Source organism: Acomys minous, assembly GCF_964271855.1.
Source record: "Acomys minous genome assembly, chromosome: 19".
In the NCBI taxonomy this organism is placed as follows: Eukaryota; Metazoa; Chordata; class Mammalia; order Rodentia; family Muridae; genus Acomys; species Acomys minous.
Window position 1 is genome coordinate 63,791,893 of NC_140499.1, and position 26,356 is coordinate 63,818,248.

At 45.7% G+C, this 26,356-nt stretch overlaps 2 protein-coding genes across 2 annotated transcripts; one reads left to right on the plus strand and one right to left on the minus strand.

Moving 5' to 3' along the window:
• Positions 1-5,678: 5,678 nt before the first annotated feature.
• On the minus strand, positions 5,679-6,678 carry LOC311590113 (late cornified envelope protein 3C-like). Its single transcript, XM_084768983.1, has 2 exons — positions 6,608-6,678; positions 5,679-6,207 (listed from the first exon to the last, which is right to left on the minus strand). The coding sequence occupies exon 2, from the start codon at positions 6,188-6,190 to the stop codon at positions 5,894-5,896; it is 297 nt and encodes a 98-aa protein (XP_084625109.1). The 5' UTR covers positions 6,191-6,207; positions 6,608-6,678; the 3' UTR covers positions 5,679-5,893.
• Positions 6,679-13,717: 7,039 nt separating this feature from the next.
• Positions 13,718-14,977, plus strand: LOC311589984 (late cornified envelope protein 3C-like). Its single transcript, XM_084768759.1, has 2 exons — positions 13,718-13,867; positions 14,475-14,977. Exon 2 carries the CDS (start codon positions 14,495-14,497, stop codon positions 14,789-14,791), a length of 297 nt encoding a protein of 98 aa, XP_084624885.1. The 5' UTR covers positions 13,718-13,867; positions 14,475-14,494; the 3' UTR covers positions 14,792-14,977.
• The last annotated feature ends 11,379 nt before the right edge of the window (positions 14,978-26,356 follow it).

Here is a 26,356-nt window from a genome sequence, read left to right on the forward strand (position 1 = left end):
CTCCTTCACGAAGTCCCATCATCACTGCTGTATTTGGTGTGTGTACTATTCATCTAAGACCAGAATTCTTTTCTTATTTATTTATTTATTTATTTTTGGGTTTTCAAGACAGGGTTTCTCTGTGTAGCCTTGGCTGTCCTGGACTCACTTTGTAGACCACGCTGGCCTCGAACTCACAGTGATCCACCTGCCTCTGCCTCCCGAGTTCTGGGATTAAAGGCGTGAACTCGCTCCTCTTGTCAGCCTCACCACCTAGTCTCACATTTTACAAATGCTCATTTTCATCTCTTGGAGTCACCTATCTTTATTATTGTATCTGCAAGAGATGTTAGGTAAGAGAGTGTCAGGACCACGGAGTCAGGGCCGCCTCCAGCCCAGGCCTGAGGCTGACTTGGAACAGAGTTCCTGGACTCCACTGTACTGTCGGAGAATCATCCAGACACATTCCTGCCTGTCCAGCCTTCCAAGAGCTCTCCATCTGGAGTGCTCATTTATTTGTTTATAGTTCTACAGGGTGCCTTTCTTGTGGCCCTGGAGATAAAATTCATGGGCTACTGTGTACAAGGCCAGGACTCTAGCAGCCGAGCTACATCCCCAGCTGAATAACTCTGTGAGTTTCTCTAAAGAGCCCACAGCACTGCAAACGTCCAAAGTGAAGTGAAGGACAGAGAAAGGGGGGAGTTAATACAAGACCAATTAATGTTATTTTAAAAATCCATGACCGTTTCTTTTATTCTGTAGCATCAACAACGTATTGCATTGTCTTATTAAAGATGGCACCAATGGTTAATTTATCATTGGTGCAATAATTAAAATAAATTGGAAATGACATTCAGTTTATATAAATTTGCCACATAAAAGCCTCAAGCATTATCATGCCTATTCATAAGTGAAATTTAAACAGCTCCATCAGGCTCATCACTGTCAACAAAATTTTCATCGGTACGTGTGACTAGAGGCAATTTCATAACCGGACAGAGAGCCGCAGAAAGACACCCCTTTGCCCTTTAATTGTGATTTCTGTTGGCAGTAGCATATTTACATGATCTGATCCTCTACCAAGACCGCCGTGCCTGCCCCCGCCTCTTGGCATGCCATGCTTCACTGCAGATGAAGGAAGCTCCCAGAAGAGGTTCTACCTTTCCACTCCCCTACCCAAGCATGTCTCGTTACCGAGCTCAGTAAATGACTCAACCAAAACCCATAAGGTGGGCACTTATCTATCTTCCTCTGAGGGGATCTACAAAGAAGTAGGAGTGGCGCCCGCAAGCACTAGCTCCAGCTGCTTGCTGCCTTCCTACACCTGTGTGCACAGCCACTTTGTCTACGCGGTCAGGCTCGATAGCTGAGTGTGCCCTCTGCCCTTCTGAGAGGCTACGAGCTAGTCAAGGGCAGAAATGTGCTCCCCTCGTCTGCATATTAGCGGTGAACATGACAAACAGACTATAAATGAGGTTATGGGAGAAGACTGAAAACATGCAAGTGCAATGGCTCCTACAGGACCCGAGCTGACGGTGACACTCAGTGAGGTTGCATGTGGTCACACTGAAAACCTGGTCCTGGGGGTGCATGCTGTTAGTACCTCCCCCGGATGTAGGACTAAGGCAACATACTTATGTGTGCATCATTAAACCCAGCTCAAGATAAAAGATCTGAAGTCCTGGCATTTTTGATACATGAAAAACATGTACCAGCCGGGCGTGATGGCGCATGTCTTTAATCCCAATACTCAGGAGGCAGAGGCAGGCAGATCGCTGTGAGTTCAAGGCCAGCCTGGTCTACAAAGTGAGTCCAGGACATCCAAGGCTAACACAGAGAAACCCTGTCTCAAAAAACCGAAGAAGAAGAAGAAGAAGAAGAAGAAGAAGAAGAAGAAGAAGAAGAAGAAGAAGAAGGGAAGAAAAACATGTACCAAAACAAAAATAAAATAAAATAAAAAAACAAAAACAAAAACAAAAAAAGACCCAAAAAAAGCCAATTCTTACATAGAGTGACAGATGTAGTAAGTGGTCATCTGGGGAGTGGACCTGAGCCAACAGAGTGGGGCGGCCATGCCTGTGGTCCAACACAGAGATTCCATGGAAGACGGGTCAGAAGTGACAAGAAGGCCCTGGTGTACGTTGAGACTGGCCTCAGTGGAAGAGTGGGATAAAGGTGAAGATCCATGAACCGTGGCAATGCTCCATGATGAGACTGACTGCGGGAGCCCATGCCCTCCCTTTCATGCCTACCGAGGCATTGCTGCTTCCTCAAACCCTCAATGACGTGTACATCTTTCACACACATCCAGAGAGGTGTGAAGCCTTGAAAAGCAATGGGGCACCATGTGTCTTGTGCGCTGAGTACCCGCAGGGGGCACTGTTCACACATAATGATGATCTATATTCTGCAAAAGGAAGTCGCACCCAGCAGGATGCCAATTGCTCTTCTACCAAAAGATGGGGGGGGGGGGGGAGGGAACTACAGCCTGACCGGCCAATTTAATTCCAAAACAGTCCGTTTCCCTTCTCTAGATCCTGGCTGAAGTATCCCCAACTAAGATACTTATGAAGAATGAAGAGACACTAGCATGAAGCTTATGCATTGACATATTTTGTTTGTCTTGTTTTACTATTTTCTATTATTTTATTTGACTCTATGCAGGCTCACTGACTGCTGCTGAAAAGTCCTGCCGCTGAGTCAGCACCTGTGTCAGCCCCCTCCAAGTTTTCCACAACCGAGTGCCCCACGCCCACCCCCATCCCCCGCCCCGGAGGAACCCAGCGCAGTGTCTGCCTGCAGCCTCGTCCTGTTGTGCTGCAAGCTCTGGGGGCTGCAGTGTCCCCAGTTCTGAGGGATGCTGCTGCTTAGGCCACCACAGTCGCTACAGGTGCCACAGATGCCAGGCTCAGAGTTGCGGCTCCTATGGTGGCAGCATTGTCAGCAGTCTGTGGGTTCTGAAGGTAAGCACAGCTCTGGGGCTACTGCTGACTTGTAGACTAGGATTAAACATTTGAGAAGAGTATTTGGGGGAAAAAAATCAGTAAAATTCCTGGAGCCAGCACCAGATACTGGTGATGCCTCTGGTTCCTTAATAATTATTATTTATTATGAATTTATTAATCAAATGTTTCTCCCTTACAACCTGGCTATCTTAAACAGGAGGGAAAGGAGATTAAGAAGAACATGAACGAAATCTTCTGTGTATCAGTTCCGCAGGGTGAATCCCTTGGCGAATCCCTTGGCGTAATTCTCTGGGAATCTCGCAGATCCTCTAACAGACAGAAGAAGCTGCACCACTTGCTCGTAGCCTGAACCTACTGCCTCCTCTTGGAGCTGCAGCTTGCTTCTGACTCCTCCTACCCCCATCGGGCTAGAACCCCCATCTCTCTCTCCGGTTCCCTCCTCTCATTAATGGTCATTCTGCAATAAAAATAGCCCTGCCAGAGCCCCCATCCTAGTCTTTAATGCCCCGGCCCACATGCCTCCCCTCAGTCTATCACAGATGTGTATCTCAGTGAGGTATATGTGAGGTCTCAATGGAGTCAGGCCACCCAAGACTGCTTTCACCTTGGGCCCAGTCTAAGGCGAGATTACACTCCTTCCACATACTGGTGTGTTTTGTCCCTGTCCCATGCTGTAGCACCAGGAAAGCCTGGAGCTAAAATGGCTGTAACACGAGTATCAGAGAAGGCTTCTTGTTTTCCCTGGGCACTCAGTGCTGGACTGGGATCCTGCAAACCCACCTGTGCTGCTAACCTTCATTCCTTGGGGTCCAGCACCTGTACACATTGGTGCCTGGACACTCTGAAGGGAGGAAGTGGACCCCGAGCTCCAGATTGACAAACCACCCTCTACCCTCCCACACCCTGACCCTGTTGGCTCAGTTTATTAACAATTAAACTTTATTATACAACCCAACTAGCATATACAAGAAGGAAAAAAAGGTTAAAGGGACAGAAGATTAAAACCTCCTGGAATCCGTTCGGCAGGATGGGTCCTTAGGTGTCTCAGTCCCACGAGCTGGTCCGGTCCTTTCCTCTCTCTCCACGCCTTCTCCTTCTCTCCTTCTACCTCTTGTTTTTCTCTCCCCCACCTTCCCAGTCATATGCAAAGGGCGGTCCCTTCTCCCTTCGAGGGTCAATTAGGAAAACAATAGCCACGGTGGGGTTCCTAGGTAGGCTTCCTGAATTCTAAGCCCAGGAAGGCTCCAAACAGTCTCTCACAAGGTATTCATGGTGTGCCCCAAGGGTAAAGCCCGCCAAGACTGCTTCCACCTGAGACAAAGCTTAATCTTTCCTACATGACCCTGCTGCTACTGCAGCTGGAATTTAACCGGTGCGGTGCGTCTTGGCCTATCCACCCTGAAATCCACATGGATCCCCCTGAGCTCCATGGGAACCAGCGCAGATTCACCAGTGTTCACAGTTCCAGCTGTTTAGCATAGCCAAACGACACGCTTTAATTTCGACTCTGTTGAGTACTTCCCAAGAACATGTCAAGATCACAAAGCTTATCATAAGGATCTTCAGTCCTGCTCAAAAGGGAGTCTCCCCACCCATCCACCCACCCACTATCCCAAGCCTCCGCCCCCGCCCCCACCCCCTTCCGCGGCCACCTTCTCAGCGCACCCATCTCGGCCAGGTGACTTGCAGAGCAGAGCAGAGCAGAGCAGAGCAGAGCAGAGGGAGCACAGACTCTCTTTCAAAATTCCTTTTGATATGTTTCCTTCTCTTTCACAGGAAGGCATGGATCCAGGAATATTAACACAAAGCGGTGTCCAGTCGACTTCCAGAGACAACGCAACTGCAACGCTATTCAAGGCATTCCAGTCCCTAGAATTCCCAGTGCTTCACGCAGGCTTTGCCCTTGGTCCAGACTCTCCATCCTCAGCATCCAATTACACTCAACAGCTTCTCCTGACGGTAGATAGGGTCCAGCCACCTTTCTGGCGTTAGTTCAAGAATCATAGCGCATACGTTCTTCCATAACATTTCACAAGCCGTCAAGGCGAAGCCATGCCCACAGCTCACATGGAGAATGACCACCCCTAAGTCAAGGGATATGACCCCAAATAGGACCCTTGGCCAACTCTACATCATGTTGCCTCTTTGCCGTGTAAGAGAAATTAAAGGTTACAATCTGTATCCACTGAAACCCTGGCCACATCTTTTTATTTTATTTTATTTTTCCTCAGTTTTTTCAATGCCCACAGTTCTTCATTTGCTTTCAGGAAAATCCCTCAAGTCTGTCAGAGCTCACTAACTTTCCAGTCACCCAGGTCACTGGCTGGGGCCTATGATCTGTAGCTGGCTTAGTCTCCCACCTGCAGTCCTTTCTGTGCATCTCCATCCTCTCGCTCCCGTTCTTGTCAGCTTTCTCACTCTTTCTGCAATCTTACACAAAGGCTAGGAATTTCAGTATTCAATAGTGTCGACCTTCAAGCTACACACACACACACACACACACACACACACACAAGCCAGCCCTTCAGCAACCTCTTAACACAGCCCTCTCCCACACACTTCCATCCTGGAAGTTCCCATAGAACCCTCTGTATGAAGAAGACATTATTTCTTATTTCCAAGCTAATATAACCGCAAGTGGTGGTTTCTCAAAAACTGAGAGAAAAAAAAAAACAATTCAGTGAACAATGTTGGGTAGAATAAGTCAAGGGACAAGTAACGCACCGGTGATGGTGAAAAAGAGTTTTATTCACCTACATGGCTGGACAAAGGTGACATAATCGTCAGAAGGAAAGGCAGCCAGACTTTTGGAAAATCCGTTAAAAGAGCCCAAGAACACTTAGCCCAAGAGAGACTAGGATGTCTGAGAAAGAGCAAGCCAAGATGGGGCTGCTACTCAGCACTCTTTGTTTCCTCCGAACTCTCTTGTCTCAGCCTCGGGCTCCAGGTCAGCAGCAGCCCCCAGAGCTGTGGCCACAGCCCCCGGACTTCTGGCTACTGCCGCGGTCACACGAACCGGAGCGGTCACACGAACTGGAGCTCCTGCGCCTGCACCTGTGGGACCTGCGCCTGTGGTGGCTCAGGCAGCAGCCTTCCTCAGAGCTGGGGACACTGCAGCCCCCAGAGCTTGCAGCACAGCAGGAGGAGGCTGCAGGCAGACACTGGGCTGTGCTCTTGGGAGGGCACTTGGGGGAGGGGCACTTGGGAGGAGGCTGGCACTGCTTCTGGCTCTGCTGGCAGGACATCTCGGCAGGAAGTTGACCTAGGAGAGTTGTCATAGAAACAGTGTAGAGAGAAGCTTCTGGTGAACATCTACTGACTTAGTCTGTCATGCCTCCCATGAGCTATCTGCTTCCTAAGCCAGCATCTCTATGAAATAAGCAGGAGTGTGGAGTCACACATCCCTCTTTACAAAGCGTTCTCTGGACTATCAGACATCTTTGGTAACACACTCAGAACAATGAATAAAAGTGATCCTGACACACTGTGGCTTGCAGGACGCCCCCAGCTCCCTGATTATAACACAAAGACCCTTTCCTTCCTCACCATCACATCCCCCCCCCACTGCCCATTGTGAACCTTTTTCTGGGCTTCTAGCGCAGATCTGGCTTGCCTGTCCCACACGCGCCCACATGATGTAATGGTCCAGGATGGGCACCTACCAGATGCAGAGGAGATAAGAGGCCTTCAGAGCAGGCAATGGATGAGGAGACCTTCAGAGCAGGAGCCTTTTTATTCTATGTGGAGCTGGTGAAGCATCACCAAAGCATGTTGCTGTTTTCACAACTAGGGGAGGTGACAGTGCTAGACACTTCCCAGTTTCCGGCTTCCGGTGCTTTCCTGGGCACGTGCCTAAAGAGCTCGTGGAGGTGGAACCAGGAAGCACTTGTGACTGCAAAAATCACTTCCTTTTGTTCTTCCCCAGACATTGTCCCACCTTTGCCCATTGATTCACAAGCTCTAACCCTGGGTTTTTTGTGGTTTTTTGTTTGTTTGTTTGTTTTTTGTTTTATCACTTAACAGTACTGACATGGAGATGTACATAGAATGCCCATCACTCAAATATTAAATATGTTTGATCTAATAATATCAGTGTCATCCTGGATGTATTTATCAAGATCTCAATCAGAAGGCCCCAGCCTTTATAAGTCAAGCCCACATTGTGCCGCAGACTGAAGGTTGATGGGCTGGGACCATCTGAGTGTGTCCATCGGAGAAAGGGAAGTTGCCTGTAGGGATGCAAGCTGTAGCACAAGGGGACAGAAAGATACTTAAAACCAGTTACACAGAAGGGACTTAGCACTCTAGAGGTGATAAGAATTATAAGCTTTATTAGTAAGAAGAAAGGCGTCCCCAATCTTCTCACCCCACCTTCAGTGTCCGGCAACCTCCACCCTACACTCTGTTTCTGTGGATGCAATTTATTTTAAAATCCAAACGTGGTAAGTGACACCATGCAAAATTGATTTTTCTGTTCATAGCTTATTTCACTTAATGTAATAACTTCCAGGTTCACTTGCGTTGTTACAAATAAAAGGAATACCCGTCTTTTTTTTTTTTTTTTAAGGCTGAAGAGTATTCTATTACTTATGTAGGCCACATGTTCTATATGCATTCATCCACAGACACAGACTTAGGCAGAATCTTTATTACAGATCTTAGAAATGGTGCAGCAATAAACACAATGGTGTATGTATCTTTTCAGTGTATGAATGTCTCTTCCCTTTGGGTATATACACACCCAATGGGATTGATGATTCGTAAACTGTCTTCTATAACGCTGGAACACTTTACATTTCCACTAAATAGTCTCATTTTTCTTCAAAATTTTTGGCAATACTTGTTCTTTGTTGTATCTTTAGTAATAGACATTCTCACAAATGTGAGGTAGTGTCTCATTGTAGCTTTAATTAACATTTCTCTGATGACTTGTGATAAACCTTTCTTCATGTATCTACGGGTCATTTTTATGTTTTCTTTAAGAAATATTTCCTCAGCTTGTTTCTACATTTTTAATTTTTTTTTAAATTTTTGTTTCTCCATTTTTTTAAGAATAGCTTTTTTTCTTTGCTATTGGGGTCTTTGACTTCTTAATATACTAGGATATTAACTCTTTATAAAATGTATCACTCAGGGGGCTGGAGAGATGGCTCAGTGGTTATGAGCACTGCCTGCTCTTCCAAAGGACTGGGGTTCAATTCTGAGCACCCACATGGCAGCTCACAACTGTCTGTAACTTCAAGATCTGACACCCTCACACCAATGCACATAAATTAAATTTTTTTTAAAAAGGTATATCACTCAGAAATATTTTCCACCCACCAGTCTTGAGTTTTCTTTTTTTTTTTCTTTGGGTGCACATAAACATTTTGTTCTGATAGAAATTCATTTGTTCTGGGTTGGTGGTGGTGCTGGTGGTGTTGGTGCTAGTGGTGGTAGTGGTAGTGTGCGTGTGTGTGTGTGTGTGTGTGTGTGTGTGTGTGTGTGTGTGTGTTTTCTGTTGTTTCACAGATCAATAGCTCTTTTCTTCTTTATTGCTAAGTAACATTTCAGTGTGTGTGTACATGTGTGTGTGTGTTCATACACACACAGACGTATTTACACACAGATACACACACACACATACACCAAGTTTTTTTCTTAACCCATTCACAAATTGAATGTTAATTAAGATGCTCTGAGTGTGAAACAATTATGAGTAAAACATTACACATACCAGCTCTGAATTTCTATATATATATGACTTTTGGTTTTCTTCAATCAATATTAATGAATTGAAATTCTAAGACAAACAGCAAGTACATGTTTAATTGTTGAGGATACTTTTTAAAGAGACTTCCAACATGGCTGTAAATTCTGTCTTCCTACTGGCAGTGGCTGAGTCTAGCCCCTCCACAGCCTCAGCAGGATTCCACACTGCCAGGATTCCACACTGCCAGGTATTTTGTTGTTGTAGTGTGTTCAGGTAGTCTGTCATTTGGCTCTTAATTCCATTTCCCCAGTGAGTAATGACACTGAGCTAATTTATCGTCCATGTATCCACTTTTTTGTGAAATATTTGTCTCTTTAGATAATTTCCCATTTTAACCAGATTGTCCATTTACTGCTTTAGAATGTTCTAGACACAAGGCTTCCATTTGACTTGTGCTTTGCTAATCTTCTCCTTAAGTTTGTGGATTTTAACTGTGAATTCCTCAACAGTTGCTTGAAAATCGGAAGCTTTAATTATTTGTTTTTTTGCTCTTTGTGTCGATCTTACTGTGACCTAAAAGTGGCCTTAAAGTCACAGTCCTGATCCTGCTGCCTTAGTCTCACAAATACTGAAATTCATCATGTACCACTACAGACATGTTTAATCATGTACCATTACCTCAGAAGTTTTCATTGTGGAGTTCAGTATTTTCTTTTTGAACTGTGCCTTTTTGTCATATAGTAAAAAATTATCACAAGATTACATAACCAAAGTCAAATAATTTTGTCCTATATTATTTTAGAAATTTTTATTTTGTGTTTTACACATTGATCTATTGCCTTTTATTATTTTATTTATTTTGTATTTACTATATTTTATTATTATAAATTTGTTTGTTTGTTTGTTTTGTTTGAGACAGGGTTTCTGTGTTGTAGCCCTGGCTGTCCTAGACTCACTTTGTAGACTAGGTTGGCCTCAAACTCACAGCGATCCGCCTGCCTCTGCCTCCCAAGTGCTGGGATTAATATATAGTAGTAAATATGTTTTGTTTAACACACAGATGCCTAATTGTTTCAGGATCAATTTTTTTTTCTAATTTGAGGATTTCAAAAATGAGAAGTGTGCTTGCTGCGTTTGTCCTTTCCACAGCCCCTTCCAGCTCCTCCCATGTGCCCCTCCCCCCACCATGGCCTTCTTCTCTCAAACTCATGACCTCTTCATAGTCACATACCCACACCCACACTCCCCTGCCCCGCCCCACACACACAATCTGCTGAATACAATGCCTGTCGCCTCGATTTGCGTGTGTGTAGAGCTGATTAGTTAGGTTTGGGGTCTCAGCACTCAGGGAGTAAAAGGAAAACAGAAAAACAAAAGAAAAGAAAAGAAAAGAAAACTAAAACAGCTTGTCCTTCTTCCCTCGGCAGCCATTGGTTGCCTATAGCTCTTCATGTATTGTGAAATACTTCTCCGTCCATGTTGGCATGTCCTTCCTCCAGGAAATTGCCTTTGCATTTTCATTTGACATATATCCCAGGTCTTGTTTTGGTCCCTAAACACCATGGTCTACCTGTGTTCTGCTCTCCATCTCAAGAACAAAGGCCCATTCTCCCATCACTAGGCATGAAGTTAGTCAGAAGGTTTTCTTGACTTCTTTTTTCAAATTGAAGATGCTCTTTTCAAATATTCATTTGCTGAAAGTTTTTGTTATAGTTTGCAACTGCGTTTTGTTAAGTTACTTCTCTGATTCTATGGAAATGATTGCTTTTTTTAAGCCTTTATTTTATGTGCATTAGTGTTTTGGAGTTACTGACAATTGTGAGCCACCATATAGGTGCTGGGATTTGAACCCAGGTCCTCTGGAAGAGCAATCAGTGCCCGTAACTGCTGAGCCATCTCTCTAGCCTCATGATTACATGTTTTTAGCTTCCATTTATTTTGAGGTGATGTCCAATCTTAGCTACGTCACACATTTCCCTAGATGACTTGTCTAAACTTTTCTGCATTTATGTAAAACTGTAATTTTAAAAATTATAAGTGTCTTCTCTGATATATTTGTAACATGATATATACAGTAAAGTTGCAATAACTGTGTTTACCTAAATCATAGTAGCTAAGAATGACCAACAATTCAAGGAGTCATAAACAGGCTCCACATGATTGCTTGGAGTCTACAAAGAGATATGTCACACAGCCATAGAAGCCAGACAAACAGTCCTGGTGGCACAGCCCACCAGGCTCAGCCTCTCCTGCCCCAGCTCACGGCCTCAGTGCCCAACTGGCTCAGAGGAATTAAGGAGTTTCTTCCTCTTGTTGAGTCACCCAGAAACCTTGACTAGTCACTGAAATACTGCTCTTCAGTCACTGCCTGTGACTCAAGACTAAACCTGTTTAAACCAAAAGCAGGTTCTTTGTACTTGACTGTTCTATAGAAGAAAAAAAGCCATATGAAAAGCTATTCAACCATCCAAAGATCTGAATACCCAATGAGGCTAAGATAGCTCCTCTTATGTACCTCACAGAGCCTATAATTTCTTTTTTTATGTGTACCACAGCTACAGTTCATCATTTGGTATATTTCCCTTTGAGTAATTATAATGCATCAGTGAGGACAGCCTGGGTCTCTTATTTACAGCTGTGCCCTCAGTGCAAAGCACACAGTTGACACACAGGTAAGGACAGGAATCAGGAGTTAATGACCAAGTGAGAAGAAATTCAGAAAAGAGCCAATGATGGTCATTAGGAAGGATGGATCTGGTTTGTGTGAAGTCACATGGGAGGTCAGGCTGTACCCCAGTGTGCTGTCCACATCACCTGTATTAGGCTGTTCCTTGAGTGATGTCTATACCTATGGTTCTCAACCTGTGGTTTGCCACTCCTTTGAGGGGCCAAACGACTCTTTCACAGGGGTCACCTAAGACCAGCAGGAAACACAGACATTTACATTATGATTCATAACAGTACCAAAATTATAGTTATGAAGTAGCAACAAAAATAATTTTATAGTTGGGGCTGAACACAGGTTAATGAGGAACTGTATTAAAGGGTCACAGCGTTAGGAAAGTTGAGAATCACTGCTCTGCACCGAGGCACTCCTGAAGAGCTACATTGGGACATAAGTTATAAACTCAGAGTGCTCAGGAAAACCATGGGGGACACCAAGCACACTCATGGGGCATTGTCTGAGGCTTGTTCTGCCCAGCACAGCCGCTGAGAACAGAAATGCATTTTCTCTTCCTGTGTGTCCACGTTGCTCCTTCTTCCTATCCATTAGCTAGTTACAGGCTCTCAACAAGGTAAGAGAAACATAGTGAAACTACAGTGAGGCTAAGACTGAGAGATAAACACCAAGGACCAAGAACCTCATACTGCAGAGAAAGCATCTGAATAAAGATGCTTTATTCAGGGATGTGACAGACAGCCCTAACCTGATGGCACCATGTTTCTGAATTCTCTATCTCAGTGAATTAGTAAGGCTTCCCCCAGAGTGCTCTGAACAAATACTAGCAGTGTACTGATAATCCCTCCCACCTCCTCCACCTGTCAACTCTCTCAACCCCCACCCCCACCCCCACACTGCTCCCCACCCCTTACACCCCTCCCCACCCTCCACCCCTAAACCCCCACATCCCCATCCTCCACACACCACCACCCACCTCCACCCCCCACACACCCCATACCCACACCTACCCTACCCCACCCATGCCCGTGTGATGGCTAAAGAAACTTAATATGGTGTCAGGCATCCCTTAAGGGCTGTTGACCTTTGCCCTGGAATCCTAGTGGCCCATAGGTGAGATAAGATAACAGGGTTTCTGCTATGAGGTATTTAACCACTTGCTTTCTGCTTTTTGCCTATCACTATGAGATTGGGAATGAAGTGGTCTTTTTATTACTAAACAACTGGAAAGAAAAATAACTGAAAGGAGTAAAACAATTTTCTTGCCCAGCTGTGGGTTCTGTAGATAATTATAATGTACACCTTTGACATCTACCTTTATAGGCCCTTCCTTTGGCTCCATTAAGCATGACATGTTGTTTGGCTCTAAGGCTGCCATCTTGCTTGCAGTAAGAATAAACTAATTTAATCTAAATTTGAATTGAGTCTAAATCTTTGGTCTTTCCCAGAAGATTTGAACATTGCAACAGTTCTTGGTCCAGAGAGGAGAGAAAGAATTAACACTGGTAAATGCCAAAATGAAGCGAGCAAAATGTAATTGCCTAAGTTATCATATAGGTATTAATGGCCATAAATAACAAGACATATTTACTATAACAATTTTGTTCACAATATAATAAATTATAAGATATAATTAACTGTGTATACTGCTTACCACTTGCTTTTTATGGGTTAATTCTAAACCATAGGTATTTTTCTCTTTAAGAAAACACAAATATATGCTGTTATATTTTAATAACCAAAGTATTTAAGCTGTATGTGAATTACTAAAGTTGTTTATTATAGCCCCAATTTTGTTTTTAGCATAGCATGGTATTATATTATTTCAGATTTCAGCTTACATATACTGACTAACATCAAAGAAAAGACATCTTGATCTACGTAATGCATTCTTTATTTAAAGTTAATAACTCTCTCTTGTTCCTCAGTGTTCAGAAAGTCCACACTACTGTTAGAAGCCGTGAGGCCACCCAGGGACTGTCATAAACAATGCCTCACACACTCTCCCATCACTTCCCACCTGTCCCAGCCCTGGAGCTCAGGGGACAGCAGCAGTGAATTAGGTCTTCATGGCATGTTCTATGGGCAGCATGGAATTTGTGGCCATTATAATATTTTATCTTTATAATCATCATTTGAGATTTGTTTTTCTGAGTTAGTGTGCGTGTGCGTGTGTGTTGAGAATTCATTCACAACCATTCGAAGGAAAACAATAAGATACAATATACTCCAAGGCATATGACCCAAAAGAGGAAAAAAAAAAGGAGGTAGAAAGAAGGGAACGAGACTAAAAAGAAAAAAGAGCAGTTTCCGGGAGACGTCAGTGGGAGGCACATGTGGACTCTTCTTTCTTCCTGGTTCAGTCCTTAGTTGCGCTTTATGGAAGCTCCAGGAAAATGCTGGGCATGTGTCCATGTAACACCTCTTCTGGTTGCAAAAGCAGAAGCATACCCAAGTGACATCACCAACCGCACAGGATATAAGAGCTCCTGCCCTGGGCTCTCCTGCTACAGCATCCTCAGACGCCGACTTCAGTCTCCTCTGCATCTAGTGAGTATCCGGCGCGGGTGGGCCTTGGCATGAGAAGCTGGAAGGGAACATTAAGATCACGGTAGACGATAGAGAAACGATAAGGTGTTCCATTAAAAGCCCAGACACAACGTGAGATAGGGAGAAATAATCAATTTCTAACATTCTATCTGAAAACATTGGTTTTGGAGTAGGTGAGTATTGAAATAAGTAGAGCCATGGCGGGGGCGGGGGCGGGGCGGGGGTCGGCGCATGACAAGAACTCTGGGTCCTACAAAAGCCACAGTCTTGGCATCCATTTCCCACACCTCATCCCCTTCCGCTCAGGTGTTCACACGTTTCCTACCACACACCTACTCCAAGATTGCTTTTCCCAAACATGTGCACATGCTGGGTATTCCTCAAAGATACAAAACGCCGGATTCCCAGACAGACTCAGGCTGTGCTTCTAGTGCCCCATAGAGACGGGGGGGGGGGGGGGGGCTGGGGGCTGGTACGGTACAATCCAATGAATTCCAGCCACATCATGTTCCCACGCCTTCCTGCAGTTCCCAGAAAGAAGACAGCAGCAGAGATGAGGAGACACCGGACTGTGGGTTACTGTCAATTGTTTTCTTTCCTTATCCAGGCTGACTGACTCCTGCAGAGATGTCCTGCCAGCAGAACCAGAAGCAGTGCCAGCCTCCTCCCAAGTGCCTCTCCCCCAAGTGCCCTCCCAAGAGCACAGCCCAGTGTCTGCCTGCAGCCTCCTCCTGCTGTGCTGCAAGCTCTGGGGGCTGCAGTGTCCCCAGCTCTGAGGGAGGCTGCTGCCTGAGCCACCACAGGCGCAGGTCCCACAGGTGCAGGCGCAGGAGCTCCAGTTCGTGTGACCGCTCCAGTTCCTGTGACCGTGGCAGTGGTCAGCAATCCGGGGGCTGTGGCCACAGCTCTGGGGGCTGCTGCTGACCTGGAGCCAGAGGCTCAGTCAGGAGAGTTTGGAGGAAACAAGGACCCCCAAGGGCCGAGGGAAGCCCACCTTGCCTTGTCTCCTCCTTTCCAGCAGACCTTTCTGTACTTGTGAGGTGCCCTGGGTCCGCTTCCCACCCTTCCTATGCCTGTCCTTGACCAAGAATAAAGCTTCTTTCCTCATCACACTGGTGTGTCATTGTCATTGTCCTCTGTTGCTCCCAGGTGGCAGGTACATGCCCCTCCCTCGTAGTTCTCAAATCCAGAGGATAAAAAAAGCACAGGTCAACCCTGAGGATAGTGCAGAGCTCTGTCAGACCCTTTAATGCTCACCTGGGTTGAAGCTGCAGGGGAGGAACTGGACAGGACCAGGGTCTCTAACAGGGAATGAGGTGTCATGTGACATGTGGCATGTGTATTCATCTCATGGGGAACCCCACAGCTACTGTGAGGAGCTACTGTTTGTCATGATGAGTGATTTCTAGCATCTAATTAAGAAACAATGACTTAGCAGTTAGGTAAGTGTTCAAACAGAGCAACCCACTGTTTTTAAGTAGAGGTGTTGTGGCTTTCCAGTGGGTGTATAGAAATACCCATTGACAATTTTGGCCGTTAAAAAAATGGGCTTAGAATCAAGGAATACAAATTAGAAACCACTATGAGATTTCATCTCTCGTAAGTCAGATCAGCTATGACCAAGAAAATAGATAATAATAAAATGGGCAAGGTTGTGGGGGAAGAGCAACTCTGGTGGAAAAATAAGTGAGTGAAGGCACTGTACAAGTCACTGTGTAAGGTCCTCAAAGTCAAAATCAGAGCTACCATATAATACAGCGGCTCTGCTTCTGGGCACGTACACAGAGGGGATCATATCCAGCCAGAGAGATAATTGTACATCTGTGTTTAGTGTTTACCTGTTCACAGAAGCAAGGAAATGGAACCAGCCTCGATGACCATTAACAGAAGAATGGATGATAATGAAAAATGTAGCAAGTGTACACAATGGAATTTTAATTATCCGCAAAGAAGACCAAAAATTGTGAAAATTTGTAAGAAAATGAGTGAATCCATAAAGTGTCATGAAACGAGGCCACCCAGACTCAGAGAGACAAAACCTGCCTGCTTTCTCTCATATGAAGTTACTGTTAGTGTTTGTGTGAATGGGAAAGAAAAGAAAAGAAAAACCTGTGAGTGGGTATAGGAGCAAGTCATGGTAGGACAGGGCGTGGGCCACAAAAAATGACACTTAACAGCACAGTGGAAAGGAAAATAGTGAGGTGAGAGGGACAAGTGTTGGGATTTAGGCAGCAGAGCTAAGTGAAGAATCCACGTGGGAGGCTTTATTAAAAAGGTATTGAGGTCAGAGGTCAGATCCACTGATTACAGAGGTCAGAGGTCAGATCCACTGATTACAGAGGTCAGATCTACTGATTACAGAGGTCAGATCCACTGATTACAGAGGTCAGAGGTCAGAGCCACTGATTATAGAGGTCAGATCCACTGATTACAGAGGTCTGAGTCACTGATTACAGAGAGGTCAGAGCCATTGATTACAGAGGTCAGAGCTCAGATCCACTGATTACAGAGGTCAGAGCCACTGATTACAGAGGTCAGAGCCACTGATTACAGAGAGGTCAGAGCCACTGATTACAGAGAGGTCAGAGCCACTGATTATAGAGGTCAGAGCTACTGATTACAGAGGTCAGAGCCACTGATTACAGAGAGGTCAGAGCCACTGATTACAGAGGTCAGAGCCACTGATTACAGAGGTCAGAGCCACTGATTACAGAGGTCAGAGCCACTGATTATAGAGAGGTCAGAGCCACTGATTATAGAGAGGTCAGAGCCACTGATTATAGAGAGGTCAGAGCCACTGATTATAGAGAGGTCAGAGCCACTGTACCACATTATGGAGAGCGTTGGCTGACTGTTCAGGCAGCAAACTGTCTCAGTCATGTCTTCATTTTGGAAGCTGCTAACCTGCACTTCTGGTTCACTCAGGTAATTAAGTTTTATTCCTTCTTAAGTCTCAGATGCGGTTGAAGACCAGATAGATTAGTCTTATAATTAAGCTTAGTTTGTTACGGATTAAGATGTTTTTATTAGATCAAGATAGATGTCTTAAGCTACTAGATATGAGATATGATAGATATGGATTTTTGTTCAGAAATTTAGACCCAACAAGACAGGAAAGATGTTTGCTTTAAGTTTGCCAAATACAAATAGCCAAGTCACTATGAGTGTAACATTTATATAATTCCTGATTGCCGCATGGTTCTTCCTGTTGTGTGTAGTTAATTTTATTCATCTGTAATAATTTAAATGTATATGTTGACAAAATAAACATAATTTTTAAAAAGGCGTTACATAGACTGTATCTGGGTGAGTGGGGAAAAGAGAGAGTGTAGTTAAGGGACCAGCACATGCACAGGAGAGCACATGTAACTTAGTGTCCCATCCTGGCAGCTGGTGACGGCCTGTGTGTGCTGCTGTCACTGAGTTTCTGGGACTGGCTGTGGGAATGCCTGCTGTCCTGCTGTCCTCATCCCCTGCAGCTGGCTCTGAGGGGCCCCATTGCTAACAACAAAGAAGGAAGAGAGAATGGGAAAAGGAAGAAAGAGAACCATATTTTGTTGTAATTTTTCATAATTAAACCTAAATCTTTGTATGCTAATAAAATTTTTAAACTAAAATAATTTTCTGCTTATGATGAACGTTGCTGGCATTTTGTGAACAGAGGCCAGGGACAGCCCTAGGCATCCTATAGACACACAGGCTAGCCCTGACAGCAAGGAACATCCATTGTAAGATGCCAACCAGTAACACTGAGACTGGAAAACTTCCAAATTCAGTGAAGAAGTAAAGGAGGATGGTATACAAAGTACAGACACAAAGAAACTCTAGCACAGAAGTCAAAGGAGGAAATTAAGTTAAAATATAGTATGTCAAGGGTTGAGAGGGAGCTGAGGGTTTTAGAAAAGGAGACAGTGACAGGTGTGAGTGCCAGGCAGTCAAAACAAAGGGGAAGGGAAACCGAGACATAGTGGTCTGATTGTGGATTTATACAACTCTCTGATCAATGCTTCACTAGAGATCATTGTGTGAGGAACCCCTAAGAAATGGACACTCAGTCCTGTAAATAATTTGTAAGGTCATTTCTCTGAAAGGCCATACATTTTACAGTGGAGAAACTGCCTCATCCCAGAACCCAGAACTCACAGCTTCTAAGTCCCAGCTCTTGGCCGCTTGGCACTTGACCCTTCCTTGAGACTTTTCAAGACATCCACAGAAACAGTCTTCTATTTAACTTAGCCTCCGTCAAGTTGAGTTTTTGTTTGTTTGTATATTTGATTTTTTTTTAATATTCAGAAATTAATGCCCTAGCATATGACTCAAAGCCCCTTGTTAGTGATTTGGTCCCCCAGTTTGGAACCTAAAACATAAGACTCGGTTTCCCTCTGGATTGCGATCCTTTCCTCCACTTGTCTCCTCCCCTGGCCAGATTGTGAGAAACATTACGGTAAAAGAGCAGCCCACCAAAGCGAGGAGACTTTAGAGGTTGACAGGATTTAAAAAACCAAGGCTGGAAAATATCTGTTTATTTTCACTCTAAGATCCAAGGACTCAAGGTTTTCGAAATCTATATCATTTAATGACCGAAAGAGTTTCCAAACAGTGGTGAGAGACAGTACTGACCAGGACCACTCTCCAGAGCGACACAACCCCCCTGAAGTGGGACCCTCCACTGCCATTACCACAAGACGCTCATGACTCCAATGCTGGAGAAACTTTTGGTTATCACCCCATCATGGCCCAGAAATTCTGTCAAGGTATGGACAAAATATGACCCAAATCTGTTCAGATTGATAAGATGGTCTGGGAGCTGCCACCATGTGTATATAGTGTCTTGTGTGGACAAAGAAAGAGCCATGGACCCAGAACCAGCGGGCAAAACCCTTCCCCTGGAAAGTGGAGACTGAAAACCACTGTGCTGGTTAGTGTCTGCAATTCACGTTCCATGCCTCTGGTTAAGCATCAGAAGGAAACGTGTCTCTAGTGTTAACAGGAAAGTTTGACAAAGCTAATTTAAATTTCCACGGGTGTGACTGCATTATGTCAACCGGACTACGTCAGGCGTACACAGAGTCACTGCTACATTTCTTCATTATCAATCACCTTTTATTATTTATAGTTTGCCTTTCAGCTGATTCCCTCCCTCTATCTCAACCTAAGTGAGTTAGCTCTTTCCGTGACCTGTGTCTCAAACCTAGAGACAAATGAAGCGACAGACTCGCATGCTGCTCGGTAGATGCGGTTTAAGTCTTGACTCTGGCATCTATACCCAGTATGCTTTCACCACACAGTGGACTTTTCTCCTCCCAAACACCCACACCTTAAGATAGTCGTCACCTATAGAAATCAGGATGCAAATCCAGGAATACTGGGCTCCTGAATCAGCATTTTTTTTCTTTTTTACTGAGCCTATTATTCTGCTCTTATTATACATAAAATTTTGCTCTCAGGTATGAGCGCTGTGTATGTCATCTGCTCTCTGGGGACCTCCCTGCTTCCTGAGTGTCATGTATTACTCTCAGGGCCCGCAAACAGGCCATCCCTTTGGTGGAGTGGAGCTCCTCATCTCGCTGTTCCTGCTGCACACCCAACACTGTCAGCTCTGACAGGCTGCTGACCTCATTTCAGTCACTCCCAAGTGACATTAAATGACAGCATCCCAACGCATGAGGCAGCAGAATCCTGATACCTGTGAACTCTTGCCTACGCCTGATGACTTCTCAGGTGTTCATCGGTGAGCCTGTCACTCCATGCGGTGACCTGACTACCTATCCATCTGTCCCGTTACACAGCAAGTTATCCAATCAGCACTGACTGTGCCATATGCACTTGAGGGTAGATGTGTTTATACTATCATGAGTTAAATGTCTATCACAGTATCTGGTCTGCAATACCAGTTTGATTTTTTTTTTTAAATAGGGAGTGCTTCATGAATTTATACGTCATCCTTGTCCAGGAGTTAAGCAAACCTCCTCTGTATCATTCCAAGTTTAGTATAGGTGCCACTGAAGGGACCATTGTCTTTTTTAAATAATTAAAGAAAATCGGGCCTAGAAAGATGGCGCCACAGGTAACAGCAATGGCTGCTCTTCCAGATGATTACAGTTTGGCTCCCAGCACCCACGTGGCAGCTCACAACTACCTGTGGATCAAGTTTCAGAGGATGTGACATCTTCTTCTTGCCTTGATGGATACTGCGTATGCATGGGAAACAGACATCCGTATGTACAAGTAAAACTCAAATACACAATAAAAATTTAATGAAAACAAAGAAGGAAAACACTGTTTTGAAAGCAAAGGAAAGAGAGAGGGAGACTGAAACAAGCCCATCACGAGGTTAACAAGCAAGAGCTTGGATGGTCTTAGGACATTTCCCAGGGAAATTTTATCTTTCTTTCTTCTTTCCTCCTTTCCCCAGATCTTGACCAATGAGCAAGAAACACAGGATCTGGTGATAAGGTCCGTGGGCCTCAACTCTGATTCCTGAATCTTTCCCCAAGATGCTTATATAGATACTCTGAGTGCCAAGCATCAGTCACTACACTGTCCTTGGGCCAGCTCCAGGCAAAAACTCTTCTTGAGTCTCTGGGTGTCTCAGACATGTGAGGAGCAGGAGGTGAAAGTTTTAGTTAAGAATGGCAGGAGTGGTGACCAGCAAAGGCAGACGGCCTCTGACCGGCTGGAGACTGGTACTGAGGACATTGGTATCTGTGGACCAGAGGACAGTACACACAGGAAACCGAAGTTTACAACTCTAAATCTTTCTCTCCACTTCATGTGATTGGTCAAAAAACAGCAGCAACGAAAGTCTACTTACGTCAGATAAGAGCACCAATGGCAGATCAAAGTAATGATTCCCCAAAAATAATTTCAGCTTCGCAAGCTAATATTTATTGGGATTATTTACAGAGCAGGGATGAGGCATTGTAAACAAGAGCATGGGTTGCTCCAAGGCAGCCTCGTTACCACAGTGTCCATCCAGCAAAGGTGATAACTCATGAATGCTGTATCTCTGGAAGCTTGTGTGACTTTCAGGAACATTCAATGGTTGCAAAGTCTCATTCCCAGCAATCACTACTGTTTATGTAAATCTTGGGGAGGGAGTTTTGTTAATCCTGTAAGGTTCAAGAGTTTTCTGAGCCTTGTGAGTTGTTTACTTCCTGAATTTTGAACCTTAAATTTTGAGGAAAGAGTGATAAAATGTACTTGTACATGATGTTAAGAGGTAACCAGTTTTGTTGTTGTTTTGTTTTGTTTATTTGCTTTTTCCTACCTGTCTGCCTGTGCTGTGCTCTAGCTGCTTGGTGATTTAATCTATTTCTGAATATCACTGCCTTTAAAACATTTTTATTTTACATGTATAGGTGTTTGACCTACACATATGTCTGTTCACTACACATGCCTGGTGCCCATGAACGCAAGGCGAGGGTGTCATATGCCAAGAAACCAGACTTATAGGCTGTTGAAAGCCACCATGTGGTTGCTGGGAATAGAACCCAGGTCCTCAGTAAGAGCAACCAGTGCTCTTAACCACTGAGCCAGTTCACCAGCTCCATTTTTAGGAAGAACTTTTAATAAATGACTGAAAGAATTTTTAAAAAATATGCTAAGTGAAAAAGACCAGAATAAAAGGCTCTTGTTTTTAAATCATTTCATTTACATAGAGTCCCATGGGGCAACAGGGAATTGGGAGTGTGGGTTATATTGAGTATGGATTTTCTTCAGATGGTAGTAAAAGTGTTATGAAATGAGTGATTATAATTGTTCATTTTGAATATTCTGAGTCCTCTGAACTGCACACCCTACAAAGGTGGGTTTTCTGACATGTAACAACAGTCATGCTGTGTAGCGTCCGTCCCTTTCCTCCAGTTTTACCTACGTGTGACTCACCCAAGTGACATCTAGCAGAGCTCATTGTGGTAACAAGGAAATTTTGAATTGGCAATTGGTTCTGCTCAGCTGGGAGGGAAGAGTCACCACTGACAGGATCTGAGCAGAATGCTCCAGGGAGGGAACCCTGAAAGGCTACAGGCCTGCGTCATGGCACCCGTGAGCATCAGTAAGGCAAGGCCTCCTCCCAAGCCGTGCATCTGCGCCGGGCTCTGAACAGCTGCTGCCTTCTTTGGATCACAGGACACCCACTCCCCATGATGTGCCACTTGTCCCAGCAGGAACCTTGCAGTGCAGTTTTCACGTTCTTTGTGCTTCCAGGCAGGACAGTTTCTTCTCCAGGATAGAAGACTCCATAGGCAGGTAGGGACGGGACAACTGAAAACACGGCAGTGTGTTTTTCATCTCATGAGAAGATTCCTTGACGATGACTTCTGAATTCTTTGAGGTGAAACTTGCCAATATGTGACCGAGGTTACTTCACAAATGGTGGTCCCAACTAACTTAAGATTTTACCCACCTGCAAAAAATAAGAAATAAAAATAAAATAAAAAAGAGTTTACCCACCTGCTCAAAAATGGTGCCTGCCCTCGCTTCTGAAGAGTCACAAAATTGGCAATATCAGTACTCACTTCTGCCAAGGATCTGAGGCCCTAGCTCTGGACACTGAGATCCTTACTCCTGCTATCTGTCCTGTATTCATAACACAATCCCTGCTGCCTTGCTCATGGGGCATGTCCCATGAAATGCGTTTAACCGAAAATTCAGAGAGATGAATGGCTTAGTGAACTGGATGTAAAAGGAACTTTGAATAAGGAGGATGCATACAGCATATAGAAAGCTGGTGACCTCCATAAAAAGAGAGGTTCCTCAGGACAGTCATATATGGAAAGCTAGGGACTTTCTTAGCTCGTTCAGGCTGCTGTAACAAATGGCCTCAAAAGAGCCAAAGCATGTTTCTTACAGGATTTTTGTATTTCAGTTGTTCTCCTAGGACTTGCTCTTCTCATACTGTAAAAATTAGGGTAGAGTTTCCACACAAGTTTTAGGGAGAGCAAATATTCATTCTACAACAGAAGTTCAGGCGAAGTGCTCAGCCCATGGAAGATGATGGATGGTTCTCTCACACCAGGAACCCACAACAGAACATACATGGGCCCTGTAGGTAGCCCAGAATTTCCTGGGAGTAGCCTCTAATTAGAATATGCCCTTTTTCTAATGGTGTCTTTCATCGGGCCTGGCACCATCAGCAAAGCCAGCAAAGGAGAAGCCATGTAGTTCACCGTTCCACATCCAGCCACAGCACTGCCCTGTGGTAAGCCACGGAGACCAGCATCGCCCTGTGGTAGGCCAGGGAGACCAGCATCGCCCTGTGGTAGGCCAGGGAGACCAGCATCGCCCTGTGGTAGGCCAGGGAGACCAGCACTGCCTTGTGGTAGGCCAGGGAGACCAGCATTCCCCTGTGGTAGGCCAGGGAGACCAGCATCGCCCTGTGGTAGGCCAGGGAGACCAGCATTCCCCTGTGGTAGGCCAGGGAGACCAGCATTGCCTTGTGGTAGGCCAGGGAGACCAGCACCGCCCTGTGGTAGACCAGGGAGACCAGCATTCCTCTGTGGTAGGCCAGGGAGACCAGCATTGCCCTGTGGTAGGCCAGGGAGACCAGCATTGCCCTGTGGTAGGCCAGGGAGACCAGCATTGCCCTGTGGTAGGCCAGGGAGACCAGCACTGCCCTGTGGTAGGCCAGGAAGACCAGCACTGCCCTGTGGTAGGCCAGGGAGACCAGCATTGCCCTGTGGTAGGCCAGGGAGACCAGCATTCCCCTGTGGTAGGCCAGGGAGACCAGCATCGCCCTGTGGTAGGCCAGGGAGACCAGCATCGCCCTGTGGTAGACCAGGGAGACCAGCATTCCTCTGTGGTAGGCCAGGGAGACCAGCATCGCCCTGTGGTGGGCCAGGGAGACCAGCATCGCCCTGTGGTAGACCAGGGAGACCAGCATTCCTCTGTGGTAGGCCAGGAAGACCAGCATCGCCCTGTGGTAGGCCAGGGAGACCAGCACTGCCCTGTGGTAGGCCAGGGAGACCAGCACTGCCCTGTGGTAGGCCAGGGAGACCAGCATTGCCCTGTGGTAGGCCAGGGAGACCAGCATCGCCCTGTGGTAGGCCAGGGAGACCAGCATCGCCCTGTGGTAGGCCAGGGAGACCAGCATCGCCCTGTGGTAGGCCAGGGAGACCAGCACTGCCCTGTGGTGGGCCAGGGAGACCAGCATCGCCCTGTGGTAGACCAGGGAGACCAGCATTCCTCTGTGGTAGGCCAGGAAGACCAGCATCGCCCTGTGGTAGGCCAGGGAGACCAGCACTGCCCTGTGGTAGGCCAGGGAGACCAGCACTGCCCTGTGGTAGGCCAGGGAGACCAGCACTGCCCTGTGGTAGGCCAGGGAGACCAGCACTGCCCTGTGGTAGGCCAGGGAGACCAGCACTGCCCTGTGGTAGGCCAGGGAGACCAGCACTGCCCTGTGGTAGGCCAGGGAGACCAGCACTGCCCTGTGGTAGGCCAGGGAGACCAGCACTGCCCTGTGGTAGGCCAGGGAGACCAGCACTGCCCTGTGGTAGGCCAGGGAGACCAGCACTGCCCTGTGGTAGGCCAGGGAGACCAGCACTGCCCTGTGGTAGGCCAGGGAGACCAGCACTGCCCTGTGGTAGGCCAGGGAGACCAGCACTGCCCTGTGGTAGGCCAGGGAGACCAGCACTGCCCTGTGGTAGGCCAGGGAGACCAGCATCGCCCTGTGGTAGGCCAGGAAGACCAGCACTGCCCTGTGGTAGGCCAGGGAGACCAGCATTGCCCTGTGATAGGCCAGGGAGACACTCATTACCCTTCTTGTGGCATGATATGGTTGTGGACATCATACAATACTAGTCAAATGTCCATCATGAGAGAAACTGTGTGTGTGTGTGTGCAGGTGTCCCTCCCTGTCTGCTTAGCATCCTGAGCTGCCGTTTCTTTTATTAAGGATACACATTACCACACATGTCTATGAAAAATAAGCCAATGACACTGGTGCCAAAGCAGAGGACTTCAAATGAGAGAGAGAGAGAGAGAGAGAGAGAGAGAGAGAGAGAGAGAGAGAGAGAGAGAGAAATCCTCTTAAGAAATATTTTTTTTTCCTCTAACAGCAAGTAGACATTTAGTCTCATAGTGACAGGAGAGTAAGGCAGTGGGGAAACATTACATCTAGGGTGTCCCACAAACAAGCTTGTACAATTTTAAAAGGGCTATAACCAGTCATAAATAAATCAGGAACACTTAGCTTTGTCCTAACGTATAAACGTGTTACATACCTTAAAATATAATTTAAGTAAATTATTACATTTTGATCATGTCCCTTTTGTGGTTTATTTCTTTTGTTTTGTGTGGAGTGTCTCCGAGTATGCGTATATGCCACATATGTGTTTTGTGCCCACAGAGGTCAGCGAGGACATTGAATTTCCTGACACTGACGTTGCAGTCAGTTGCAGGCATCTTTGTGGATGCTGGGAACCAAGCCCAGGTCCTCTTCAAAAGCAACAAGCGCTTGTAACTAATGAGCCATCGCTCCAGCCCTACTGGATATGTCCTTGGTAGCTATTTTTTTTTCCTTTGAAACTGTAGGTGACAAATGGTCAGCTGAAATAAGGGAAGTCCCCAGGCCTGTGAAGTAGATCAGCCTCATGTGTTTTAAATTCTACGTTGTTCTCCTCAAACAAATGACAACTGAGCCCAACCTCCCTCCGCTCCAGAAACGCTAAGGTTAGACTTCTGGGCTCCGTCTTCTTCTTAGTGAGCCCTATCATCTAGACAAGGTCTTTGATCGACTTTGACATTTTCTCCTACTTGTCTCATCACCACAGTGTAAGAGTATAGCCACTGGCTACACCCAGATATGGCGGGACACTCTGGATTACATATAAGATGAAGTGAGTGTCCACCAAAGGCCACGCACTAAAGCCTGGTGACATAGCACATAGGTAGATGATAGCATTTGCCATGGCATGTTTGACGCTACTTATTTACAAGTGTGTGTATCAATAGTTTCACCTCCCCCCCCCCCCCAATAAATCTTAATCTAACCAAAAACAGGAAGCAGCACGTTAGTCCATGTTACGGCTTCCCAGCAAAGACCATGGCACAGAGCTTGTGTTTAAGAATATAAACTGAGTATATTATGCCCAAATTCTGAGAGAGACCCCCCCCCCCGCAAACAGACCACCCAAGAGCCGAATCCAAATGCAATTGCAAGGAAGGCTTTATTACAGACTTGAGCCCTGACAACACCTCCTATGCACTGACACAGCAGATGCAGGGAAGTGGCCCCAAGTCTCAATTGAGAGGGGTTTTTATAGGTTTTATATGATTAGATACAGTGTATGATTAGATGACATTTGGACAGAAAAGCTATAAGCAAGGAGTTAAAAGCCTTGGCGTTCCATAGTTGGGTTACAGGTGTAGGGACAAGTTGACCTATAGAAAAGATTGGTTGAAGCAGTCATGGGGGCATTAGGAACTTTGGCCTGGATTTCCTAATTGCTCGTCGCTATGTGCCAGATCACCTCCTGCTCAGCTTGACCA